The sequence below is a fragment of the Callorhinus ursinus genome, unplaced genomic scaffold, assembly GCF_003265705.2.
Source record: "Callorhinus ursinus isolate GAN/ISIS: 27379988/994484 unplaced genomic scaffold, GSC_fseal_2.0 scaffold20, whole genome shotgun sequence".
Lineage (NCBI taxonomy): Eukaryota > Metazoa > Chordata > Mammalia > Carnivora > Otariidae > Callorhinus > Callorhinus ursinus.
This window is the reverse complement of record NW_027397082.1, coordinates 24514551-24528029: the sequence shown is the minus strand read 5'-3', so window position 1 is coordinate 24528029 and position 13479 is coordinate 24514551. Positions and strand designations below refer to the sequence as shown.

Here is a 13479-nt window from a genome sequence, read left to right as displayed (position 1 = left end):
ACAACATCATTTACTTGTAATAGGTCAAGAAAAGTTTTAAAAATGTGGCAGTTTATGGACCAGTCTGACCTGGAGACCATGAGGAGCCTGAAGGACGCCATGGCTCAGCACGAATCTTCCTGCGAGTACAGGAAGGTGGTCACGCGGGCCCTGCACATACCTGGCTGTAAGGTGGTTCCCTTCTGTGGGGTGTTTCTGAAGGAGCTCTGTGAAGTACTGGATGGAGCCTCTGGCCTCATGAAGCTTTGCCCGAGGTACAATTCCCAAGAAGAAACTCTAGAGGTGAGGCCTTTCAAAATCTGAGAGTCATTGTCACCAGAAGAGAGAGCCTGCTGAGCCTGTGTTATCCATTGTTGCTGTTGTGTTGGGTAACACTTAGGTCCTGGGAAGTTCTGGAGAAAAGAATGCCAGCTAGCACTGTTTGGGGCTTAATCTCGTTAACTTAGCTTTAATGGGGCAGTGCTTAAGTACAAGTGGAAATGGGTGTTGTTTTCTGATTTTTAAGGGATGATGGGGTTTTCTTCTCTCATTGGATGGGAATGTCTGGATGCCAAGGATAAAAGAAGTCAAGTGAGGTACGCCTGGCAGATGCTTAACGCTCATTCGGTTAAGCGTCTGCCTTTGGCTCAGGTCATGATCCCAGGGTCCTGGGATCGAGTCCCACATCAGGCTCCTTGCTCAGCGGGGAGCCTGCTTCTCCCTCTGCCTGCCACTCACTCTGCTTGTGCTCTCTCTCTGACAAATAAAATAAAATCTTAAAAAAAAAAGTCAAGTGAGAGTACTAACTTTTTGGAATTAGAGGGATAAAGCATGACGGGAGGTCAGTACTGCCTTGCTTTCCCCTTTTGTGGGAAGATGCTGGAGAAGCTGGCCTCTCCTCAAAAGACGAGCTCCAGGCTCTGATCACAGCCGCCTCAGCTCTCCCAGGCCTGTGACTTCTTGTTCCTGACTCTGAGAGGGGAGAGGACCCTGTGAACTTTGACTCGGGGCATCGGGAATTGGAGAGAACGGGCTTTGAGAAATTGGAAAAAGGTGTTTAGAAATGAAAGAAGGGACTGAATTGGGGAGAACTTTCCCAAGATTTTTTTTTTTTTTTTTGGTTTCAGAGATAAAGTTTAGTGATTCATCAGTTGCGTATAACAACCAGCGCTCATTACATGAAGTGCCCTCAGTGCCCATCACCCAGTGACCTCATCCCCCCACCCTTCCCCCCTTCCCTCCCCATACCTGGCAGTTCCAAACCCAAATCGAGGGTCATTTCCACTTGGCAAGAGCACCACTACTGACCTCACACACACACACTCACACTCAAAAACCCCACCCTTCTCAGTGGCCATGAGACAACTCCTAAAACTTCAGCCTCTTCCGTGTCACCTGGGAACCAGGTCATCACCTGCTATCAGGGAGACTGAAGAGCCCCTGGCAGGTACAGGCACCACTACCAGCTTGCATCTCTCTGGCTTATGCAGGAAAATAAAAGTGCACTAAATGGAGGAGAAAGCTTATAGCAAGCCCTCCAAGCTGCACCCACACGGGCTCCCTCATATCTTAGAAGCCGGGAATGCCACATCCAGTGGCACAGTGGGAGCTCTTATGTCGAATGGGAAGAACTTCCTGATCCTGAATACAGACCATGAGAGATTTAAAACCATCAGGAAGCCTCTGTGCTACTATAGGATATAAGGGAAATAAAGCAAAACGTCGTCCTTTCTCAGTGTTTTCCTTGGGCCCCAGGAATTTTATCTGGTTCCATAGAGTAATAGACTTTTGTCATGGTTTTGTTCGATTCTCACTACCAGGATAAAACAACCCTACCAGTTTTCTGTAAAGTGGCTATCTTCTCCCTGGGGAACCTTGAAATAATATTGCTTTTTGTGTTGTAAATTTGAAATGGGGTGTTGATTCCTAGAGGGACTAAAGTTGTCTTAGTGGAAACAAGAATGAATTCTAATAGTTCATGTGGTAAAACGAAAAAATGTTTTTCCTGGAGGCTCTTTCTTTTTCTTTCAATAAAATAGACGCAAATGCCGTTATTTATGACTACTGCGATTTTATTTCCCTACCCAAGTAGGTTATTTAGACATAGTACATGAAATTGCAATCACAAATTCTTGGTATGTTTTTCTGTAGTTCGTAGCCGATTACAGTGGACAAGATAATTTCCTACAACGAGTGGGACATAATGGCCTAAAGAATTCAGAGAAGGAGTCCACCGTCAACAGCATCTTTCAGATCATCAGGAGCTGCAGCCGAAGTCTGGAGGCCGAGGACGACGACAGTCCCAGTGAAGGCAACAGCTCTAGGAAAAATTCCTTAAGGGATAAAGCACGGTGGCAGTAAGTTTTACACTTTAAAAAGAGAGATGCTCATTTTTTCTTTCTCCTACATCAGGTTGGTTTTAGGTGGACTCCTAACAAAAACCCACCACCTTCATCAGGAAGCCATGCTTTCTATTCTAACTTTACCAATTCTGAATTTGAATTCACCTTTCTAAATTGGTTGCTTTGTTCTAGAATTACTGCTCATAATTTGACTTCTTGCCACCTTTATCTCTTTAAAGAGGACAAACTAGAGCTATCCTGTCACTTCTGAAAATTCAACAAATTATATTTTAGGAATAGAACTATTTCATAGCTTCTATAAAGAGAGATTTTATTAATCACTGGGCAGGGCACAGGGACGGGTATTAAAATATGTTTAAATCAAATATACTGATTTATTAGGGCTAGAGTGATACCCTGAAATCAGTGCTTTTAGCAGTTCCCCCAGACTTCTGGGTGATTGTAAATCAGGTGGTTCACAGATCTCACTTCCAGAAGCACAGCTCTGCAAGGGGGCATCTGTAGCTTTATAATTGTTTAGTTGCTGCAACCACTCTTGTATCCACAGACATTGCTGCCCATCTAGACATGCGTACCCACAACCAAATGAGAAGTTCAGAAATCAGCAGTCTCAGAGCATGTGTTGTCCTTCTTCAAGGCCACACTCAAATGGCAGAGCCTGGTCCAGCTATAGGAATCCTCTAGCGCCATCCAAAACCATTAGGTCTGCCGACTTTGACATCGTTGCCAAGGAAGATTTTATCTATAGTCAGTACTCATGGGTCATGCCTTGCAGTTGCCTTGGAGTCTTCATACACACTTGTGTACATTTATGAAACATGGTGGTTTGTTTTGCAAAGCCTTTCCCTGTTGTCTCTGGGAAGAGCACAGTGTTTTTAGAAAAGAATTTCTGTGGAATTGGAGCACTGGATCCTTAGAATCTGTTGTGAACAAAAGAAATGAATGCCTTGTGTCTGAGTCCCTAATGCTGTTACGGAGGGAGGTAAACCTATATTCCAGATTTCTCCAAAGGACCAGATGCTCAAAGAATAATCTTACCCCAGTGTCTTGCCCCTTAAGCAAAAATGTCTCACAAGTAGCTTCTACCAGTTGTTTTTGGGGTTTTTTTTTAAGATTATCTCAAATCAAAGATTATTTGAAAGTTTTCTCACTAACTGTTGGCTGACATTAGTAGCAATCTCTATACACAGAGAGGACCATCGACAAATAAACACATGTCTGCACAGAAAGCACCTCATAGCCATTTCCGTCCTTAATCTATGTCTACCTCTATCTACAATTCCATGTTTATAGGTATGTAGGTATATACCTACCTCCTTCCACAAAAGATTTCATAGATGCTTATAAGAATAAATATAAATAATTGAGGATATTAAGAGAAAAGGGAAACAGGAGAGGAAAAAGTAAAACATACTGAAGTGTATAGTATCACTTACAGTGACTAAATTTTGTTCTGGGAATTCTTAGTGACTAAAGGAAAGAGAGGATCTGATCCATGATAAGTTTCACAGTATTGGTAAGAAAAATCAGACAGATGATTTAGAGAAGAAGCATGCCTTTTCCTCATACTGAGATGACTGAATTCCTTTGTTAAATCTTGCTAGAAGAGACGCATCACCCCTCAGGAGTTCAAATAATGAATTTCATATGGCTCTTCTTTATAACAACCTTCTCTTGGGGCTGTGTTGGGGTGGTGGTGTTACTTAAAGGTGTCAACCTTTCTAAAGTACTTTTAGGAATACTGCCTTTGATTGAGTCTTAGAGGCCTAGCCTCTGAGTTTCCCTTAACATCTTTTTTTGGGGTGTGGGTGGGGTGCTGGAGTTCCTTCAAGTGATACTTCATCCCATCACCGCTCCTGAAAGTTTTGTTTCCAATTTTCTACTCATTCCCTTGTCCCCTTTCTAATCATCATCCCAAGAATATTGCTCTTCCACTTCCCATCTTAAGTAGTCTTAGAAGGGGGAAAAACCACAAAAATGCAAATATCCGTGAAGCCATATTGAAATCACATTAAAAGCTATGTCCCTCAGTACCCGTAATAGTTTTTTGTTTTGTTTTGTTTTGTGTTTTTGTTTTTGTTTTTACCCCAAGTGACTGCTCCTCTGAAAAGAACCACTGAACACAAAAGATGGGGGTAGGGATGTTTAATAGGATTCACTGAAACCAGATCAGCAAGCACTGTTTCTGGGACCACCTGCCAGGATTTGGGAATCCATTTCTGAACAGAGCCCCATGTTATCATTTCCAGCACAGGGTTGTGTGTAGCAAAGGGATTTCCAGATCCCAAGACCCATAGGAACCATGTTTTATTGTTGATTTGGCTGAAACAAAGACTCGATAACCAATAACCTTCAGCCCCGTTCCTGTGGCAGCTGCCTACTCAGTGAAAGTTACATCAAAGAAAGAAATGACAATCTCATGGTCTTTGCTTCACCCAGCCTGCAGGGTTCTCTTCCAGTTTGTCTCAAATCTCTCACTACTCCTGCCAGAAAACCCATTTGAAGCATTCACAGAAACCTAAAGAGTTCAAGTCCTCAGCAGAAAAGGAATAGAGTTGAGAGAATCTCAAAGTGTCAGTGGGATTGTTAGGTCAACCCCTCCAACTCCCCTGGACAGATGAAGAAGTGGTGCCCAGAGAGGTGAAATCACTTGCCTGCGTGATGCCTACCGAGCTGGGGCAAAGCCTGACGGTGTGTTCAGGGCAGGACACGGGCTTTTCTCCTACGGTGTTCAAGGCATTTCTTGTCACTGTAGAGGGGCTAACCCTCAGCTTCTTTTTATTTCTAGTTCCTGTAGATTAGGAACATCTGAATTCTAAAAACACTCCAGTTAACATTTTGTACAACCTATAAAGCTCATTAATAATGACTTTTTAAACTTACCAGCACGGAGACTAAATAGCTTAGCCTGTGTGAGTACGTATGAGTCACGGAGGCATAAGAGACACATAAAGCCCCACTGTAGGGAAATGGAAATTCAGAATATTAATATGTGTAGAGGGGCACCTGGGTGGCTCTGTCAGTTAAGCATCTGCCTTTGGCTCAGGTTGTGATCCCGGGGTCCTGGGATCAAGCCCTGAGTCAGGCTCCCTGCTCCGCGGGAAGCCTGCTTCTCCTTCTCCCACTCCCCCTGCTTGTGTTCCCTCTCTCGCTGTGTCTCTCTCTGTCAAATAAATAAATAAAATCTTTTTTTTAAAAAAAAGGTGTATAGAAAAGAGTATGTGGTCATATAAGAGCTGCAAGTTCTTAATATTGTTGTCCCTCTTTAAGATGCTATGACTTAAGAAGGGTTTGCACATTTGGAGAAATTGGATATAAGTAGATAACGAGTTCAGACCTTAGAAAGGAGGCTGCCTGAGATGATTACAAGCTCAAACTTTGTGGACACGTTGCCAGCACTCTATTTATGTCACCTGGGTAGTGACTTAATCTCACTAAGCTGCAGTTTTGTCATCTGTAAAATGGGAATGGCCATAATGCTTTATAGAGTTGTTGTAAGGATGACGTGAGATAAGCAATTTTACATTGTAAAAGCCACATAAATGGGGCTCTTGTAGTTAGTGGCTGCCATCACACCCTTCAGTGCCAAGCCAAGGCATCTGGGGGCCTGAGCACTCAAATGTGGGCACTGGGCAGCAGTCCCCATTTTAGGACCACCCCTCAGTCACACTCTCCTTCCTTACTGGAGAGAGCCAAATTCTGTGCCTTCCTACTCCAACAATCTCCTTGAGACTCGCCTGGAAGATTATCCAATCCCACAGGGATAGAAAATAAGGAAACTAAGCAGAAGGAAGTACAGTATCTGAGAAAAAAAAATCATATTTACCGAGATTACACACACACACACACACACACACACACACACACACACACACACTCAACATGCAGGCACAAAATAAAATGACAGGAAACCAATTATTTTCCACAGAGGATGGTGACAGACCAGTCCCAGTCTTACAAACGCTTACCTCATAACATCCTTTAGATGAAGCTGATGCTTCAGCCCATCCCAGACCTTAACATGATGTCCCCCCACACCACCCGTGGCTTTCCTGGGGTAGCTGGGACCCTCCCATTCTCTCTCTTTCCCGTCTCTATGGCCAGTACGCACCACCAGTCCAATGTCTCTGACCTGCAAAAAAGAAAGCCATTTTCCCCCTGTCTGCAGAACATTCAACTGAAGGTAGTTTATCACTTGAATCCCAACTTGAAACTTGGACACCATTTCCACAGTGAAGCAATGTTTGGGTGGGCTACGTTCTAGAATATTGACTTTGCAAATATAATCCAGATGACAATAATATCAGTAATATTTAACATGCCATGATTTATTGAGAGCCTACTTTTGAATAAACACTGTCCTAAATACTTTACATATATTAAACTATATAATCCTCACAACAGTTCCATTTGACCCAGGATCTTACACCTCCCAGGGCCAGGATTTAACCTCAGGCAGGCTGGCTCGGAAGCATGATGAATCATGGTCCTGTAATCATGTTAATTTTGTAGGAAGTAATGAACAGTTACTAAGAAAATACATAACCAGATTGATTAATAGCCCACTTATCCCCTCATATAAGATTTTCATCAGGGAACATGAGAAAAATATTTATCTGTTAATTTATGGTTTCTCACTGACCAAAGCTGCAGAACCTCTTCAGGGGGGTGGGATACAAAATTTCCTTCTCTTTCACTCCTCGGTCCTCCTCTTGAGTCATATGACCTAAGTTTGACAAGGTAGTTTCCTTTCTGGTAAGCCACATCTTTGATCTTTGATGATGTTATTTGGTTCCTAAATAACCCTTTAAGTGCCACCTTACTCCTTCTTGTAAACCCACAGAGACTTGTCTCCTGAAAGAATCAGGCACGGAAGTGCGTAACATTCATCATATGATCTAAGAGACAAAGCTACTAGTTTCCTTCTTGACTTGAACTTATTTCGTTACCAACAATTGTCAGTTTTATCTTGGGCATTAGTCCTGGGAAGAATGCGAATGCTTTTTTTTTTTTTTTTAGATTTATTTATTTATTTTAGAGAGAGTGTGTGTAGGGGGAGGGGCAAAAGGAGAGGGAGAGAGAGAAAATCCTCAAGCAGACTTCCCGCTTAGCTTGGAGCAGAACTCGGGGCTCGAAATCTGAGGTCACAATCTGAGCCAAAACCAAGAGTCAGATGCCCAACCGACTGAGCCACCCAGACACCCCTGGAGAAGAATGCTTTTTAATGGAATTGTTAACACCTAACATTCGTTCTTCTTGTGTTCAAAAATAGAAACTGATGCTCAGAAAGATGGTGTCTCTCCCTCCCAGCTTACATCAGCTCTGAGCAGCAGAAACAAGCTCCAGAAAAGACTCATAATTTTTCTCCCCAGACACCAACTTTTATAATGCTTGTAGTTTTTCACTGAAAAATATTTGATTTAGCTCAGAGCTCAAATTAAATGGAATATGGGAAACACCATTTCTTTTGCTAAGTTAAAATCAGGAGTTCTATGTCCAGATTCACATAGGTTGTATTTCATGGGTACAGACACCAAATGAATTCTTTCTCATCTTAAAAAAAAGTAACAATAAAAACAAGAAGTGTGACATGGAGAATATGGAAATGGTCCCAGAGAAAGGAAATAAAAAGATAAAAGGGCTTGGATGTGACCCTAAAGAAAGCTCCTCTAAAGGAATAGTTAGGCCAATTTAGCATAGGATAAGGAAGGGGGGAAGGAAAGCAGGAGAGATGAAATCTTGGTCTTCCTATATTTAATTAGAGTGGTGTACTTTACTGAGCCAGACACCGTGCCGGGTGCTCTACAAGTATTATCTTAGTTGAGCTTCACCTGCTCTCTTGAAATGAGCATTATCTTTTTGCCATTAAAGATAAGTAAAGTGGGGCTCAGAGAGGTTGAGTGACTGACTAAGTCACACAGCAAATAGGTAGCAGAGCTAAACATGAAACCCAGAGTGACTATATAGGGCATGTTCCTAACCACCAGGCTAAATGTTAGACATAAGTATTATAGAAGAGGACATAAGCATTGGTTTTTGAATTTTCCTGACTGCAATTTCAGAGGAATGAAGCTAGGCTAGACACAAAGGATTTTCTTTTTGCTTCTTTACTTTTTATTGTGAAATATAACATTGAGAAAAGTGCATTAGGGGGCAGGGGCTCATTTGGTTAAGTGCCTGACTCTTGATCTCACCTCAGGTCCTGATCTCAGGGTCATGAGTTCAAGCCCTGTGTTGGGCTCCATATTGGGCATGGAGCCTACTTAAAAATCAATCAATTAATTAATTAATTACATGAAATGTCAAAGGAACACAAGCCAACTGAAAGAGTTTCCAATGGCCAAAGCTGGAACAATTTGAGCTACAAAATAAAGTTGTATTAGATTATAAACCAAAGTATTAAATAAATATCTATGAGTCCATATGCGTAAGTGATAAACAAACAAATGGGGGAGAAGAAACAAATCTCCTATGCAGAAGAATTCCAAATAACTTATATAGATACTCCACCCTCTAGGAGATAGAAAATAACTCCCTACACCTTAAATGTACATGGGGATTTTCCAAAGAGGACAGTATGGAAAGGAGTTTTTAAAAAAAGAATAACTCTATAGTGGGACACGACCAACACTACCTCAGCCAGATCAATATCACCAGGGATAAGTCATGTTAATGGTATGTTCCATGGCTAATGATATTATGAAAATGACACTTTACCTCTGTGGACTTCCTCCCCAGAACCTATAGCCCCAGTCTAATTGTGAGAAAAATATCAGGCAAGTTCTAATTGAGGGACATTCTATAAAATACCTAACCAGTGCTCCTGAGAACAGTCAAGATCATTAAAAACAAGGGAAGTGTGAGAAATTGTCATATCTAAGAGAAGACTTATAGAAATATGACAACTAAATGTAATATGGTATCCTGGATGGAATCCTGGAAAAGAAAAAGACATAGGTTAAAAAACAAAACAAAACAAAACAAAAAAACAACTAAGGAACTCTCTAGAGTATGAACTTCAATTAATAATTTATCAGTATTGGTTTATGATTGTGTCAAATATACCATCCCAATGTAAGATGCTAATAATAGGGAAAACTGAATGAGGGTTCTACTGTCTTTGAAATTTCTCCACAAATCTAGAAGTATTCTAAAGTTAAAAGTTTTTAAAAACTAATGTATTTGGATAATTATCAAGTGAATACATACATAACTACCCCTTAGAGTGAAAACATTGCCAGCACCCATAAACTGTTTGTTTCCTTTCTCAATTTTGTTACCACCTTTCCCCCATAGTAGTGAATTTGACAATACCACTTCCTGCTTTTCTTTATAATTATACCACTATTATGCATTTCTAAATAATATAGTATAGTTTTGCCTGGTTTTGAAATTTACATTTACACAAATGTAACCATACAGTATGGATTCTTGTGTGTCTTGCTTAAGATATGTCCTTTGGACAGTTAGTTATGCGAGGGAAATGCTTGCAGTGGATATACTTGCCGCGGAGATCTTCAGGGTAAAACTGCCTAGAACTTGTAAGGGTGACTTTTCTCTATAAAGAAAGAAGCTGTGAGATATATATGGGGTGTGGACTTTGGAGCAGATTCCTTTCCTCTGCTTAACAGCTGCATCATCTCAGTCAACTGCCTACAGTTTATGCCATGAAGGTGACCTAATATCTTTGAAAGATTCAAGAACTAGAGGAGGGGGAAAAGATGGCAGAGGAGTAGGGGACCCTATTCCAACCAGTCCCCAGAATTGAGCTGGATATCTACCAGACCACTCTGAACACCCATGAAATCAGCCTGAGATATAAGAAGATAGATCTGGATCTCTACAAACAGAATATCGCAGGCATTTGGTTTTGAGGTACAAAGCAGGGAGCCATGATTCTGCAGGCAGATATTGGAGGATAAACAGAAGGCGGAGGGAGCCATCAGGATCCTGCACCACCAGTGAGCGATAGCCTCCCGCGCTAGGGACAGGGCACAGACTCACAGACCTATAGCGACAGGGAAAGGAGTTTAGGGCAACCCCCTGGACGGAAACCCGGAGTGGCAGGGCCAGGCGTGTGAACTGGGGGCGGCTGGCAGTTTTAGAAGCACAAAGGGCAGAGACATGCCCCGACCTAGAGGTGAGGACTAGGAGCGCTGCTGAGGGACGCACAACCCAGGACGCTGCAGTTTATAGCAGCACAGAAAGAAACGGAAATAGTGTGGCCTGGAGAGCTCACTAAAGAACAGACTGCGATCTCTCCGCTCTGAGGCAGAGGTTTGGAAACTATCTCTTCTGCTCTGACTCTCGGAAGAGACTCGGAAAGCCACCAGGGAAAGCCACCAGAGAACAAAATCCCCAAAAAACCGATTTTCGCTGAGCCCATCCTCTGCCACAAGGGGCACGGCAACTCTGCCCAAACAGGGTTGCCTGAGTAACAGCACAGCAGGCCCCTCCCCCAAAAGACAGGCTGAGAAAACAGGAGGCCAGCAATCCTAAGGTCCCTATAAAACAGGTGCATCTTGCTTGGGTTGTGGTCAATAATTTAGACTCTATACATTCCCTCAACCACCCCTCAACAGAATGACTAGGAGGAGGAAGCCCCAAAATACAAAAGACTCAGAGACTATGATTTATGCCACAGATTTACAAATGGATACAGATATAACCAAGATGTTGGAGATGGAATTCAGGGTAGCAATTGTGAAGACAGTGGCTAGAATGGAGAAATCGATTAATGGCAACATAGTCTCTAAGGACAGAAATGAAAGCTGAACTGGCAGAACTTAAAAATGCTATGAATGCGATGCAATCTAATGTAGATAATCTAACAGCTAGGGTAAGCTAGGCAGAAGAACGAATTAGTGATCTAGAATGCCAATTAATAGACAAGAAGGGAAAAAAGGAGGCCAGGGAAAAACAACTCGGAATCCATGAAAATAGAATCAGAGAAATAAGTGACACTATGAAACGTTCCAATGTCAGAATTATTGGGATCCCTGAGGGAGTGGAGAGAGAGAGAGGACTAGAAGATATATTTGAGCAAATCGTAGCTGAGAACTTCCCTAATCTGGGGAATGAAACAAAAATTTGTGTACTAGAGGCAGAGAGGACCCCTCCCAAGATCAAGGAAAACAGGCCAACACCCCGGAATGTAATAGTAAAACTCACAAATCTTAGAACCAAGGAAACCATCTTTTTTTTTTTTGCAGATGCTTTTTTTTTTTTTAAAGATTTTATTTATTTATTCATGAGAGACAGAGAGAGAGAGAGAGAGAGAGAGAGAGAGGCAGAGGGAGAAGCAGGCTCCCAAGGAGCAGGGAGCCCGATGTGGGACTCGATCCCAGGACCCTGGGATCATGACCTGAGCCGAAGGCAGACGCTTAACCATCTGAGCCACCCAGGCGCCCCGAACCAAGGAAACCATCTTAAGGGCAGTTAGGGGGAAGAGATTCCTTACGTACAGAGGGAGGAACATCAGAATAATGTCAGACCTATCCACGGAGACCTGGCAAGCCAGGAAGGGCTGGCAAGACATATTCAGGGTACTAAATGAGAAGAACATGCAGCCAAGAATACTTTATCTGGCAAGGCTGTCATTTAGAATGGATGGAAATTTGCAGAGCTTCCAAGACTGGCAGAAACTGAAAGAATATGTGACCACTAAGCCGGTCCTGCAAGAAATATTAAGGGGGGTTCTATAAAAGGAGAAAGACCCCAAGAATGATATAAAGCAGAAATTTACAGGGACAATCTATAAAAACATGCCTATGTTGTCTTCATAGGCAACACGATGACCATAAATTCATGTCTTTCAATAATCACTCTCAACGTGAATGGCCTAAATGCTCCCATAAAATGGCACAGGGTTGCAGATTGGATAAAAAGACAGGACATATGCTGTCTACAAGAGACTCATTTTGAACCTAAGGATACATCCAGACTGAAAGTGAAGGGATGGAGATCCATCTTCCATGCCAGTGGACCTCAAAAGAAAGCTGGGGGTAGCAATTCTTATATCAGACAAATTAGATTTTAAACTAGAGACTGTAGTTAGAGACACAGAAGGACACTATAGCATTCTTAAAGGGTCTATCCAACAAGAAGATCTAACGATTGTAAATATCTATGCCCCCAACATGGGAGCAGCCATCTACATAAGCCAACTGTTAACCAAAATAAAGAGTCATATTGATAATAATACGTTAATTGTAGGAGACCTCAATACTCCACTCTCAGCAATAGACAGATCATTTAAGCAGAAAATCAACAAAGAAACAAGAACTTTGAATGACACACTGGAGCAGATGGACCTCATAGATATATACAGAACGTTCCACCCTAAAACAACAAAATACTCATTCTTCTTGAGCGCACATGGAACTTTCTCCAGAAAAGACCACATACTGGGTCACAAATCAGGTCTCAACCAATACCAAAAGATTGAGATTATTCCCTGCATATTCTCAGACCATAATGCTTTAAAACTGGAACTCAATCACAAGAAAAAATTTGAAGAAATTCAAACACTTGGAAGCTAAGGACCCCTCTGCTCAAGAATGTTTGGGTCAGGGGCGCCTGGGTGGCTCAGTTGGTTAAATGACTGCCTTCGGCTTAGGTCATGATCCTGGAGTCCCAGGATCGAGTCCCACGTCAGGCTCCCTGCTCAGCGGGGAGTCTGCTTCTCCCTCTGACCCTCCCCCCTCTCATCCTCTCTCTCTCTCATTCTGTCTCTCAAATAAATAAATAAATAAAATATGTAAAAAAAAATGGGTCAACCAGGAAATCAAAGAAGAACTTAAACAATTCATGGAAAGCAATGAGAACGAAAACACATCGGTCCAAAACCTATGGGATACCGCAAAGGCAGTGCTAAGGGGGAAATATGTAGCCATCCAAGCCTTACTCAAAAAAATAGAAAAATCCCAAATTCACCAACTAACTCTACACCTTGAAGAACTAGAGAAAAAGCAGCAAATGATGCCTAAGCCATGCATTAAAAGAGAAATAGGGGCGCCTGGGTGGCTCAGTCGTTAAGCATCTGCCTTCGGCTCAGGTCATGATCCCAGGATCCTGGGATCGAGCCCCAAATCGGGCTCCCTGCTCGGCGGGAAGCCTTCTTCTCCCCCCCCCCCCC

General features: G+C 42.4%; 1 protein-coding gene across 5 annotated transcripts in view; it reads left to right on the top strand.

The window, feature by feature from the left end:
* The window catches only part of PLCE1 (phospholipase C epsilon 1), a 337159-nt gene that overhangs the window by 235516 nt on the left and 88164 nt on the right, over positions 1–13479 (top strand). For all 5 annotated transcript variants that reach the window (XM_073904420.1, XM_073904421.1, XM_073904422.1 and 2 more), the window contains 2 exons: positions 24–282; positions 2131–2336. In XM_073904420.1, the coding sequence (XP_073760521.1) occupies positions 24–282; positions 2131–2336 (465 nt within the window). The remainder of the gene's footprint in view (positions 1–23; positions 283–2130; positions 2337–13479) is intronic.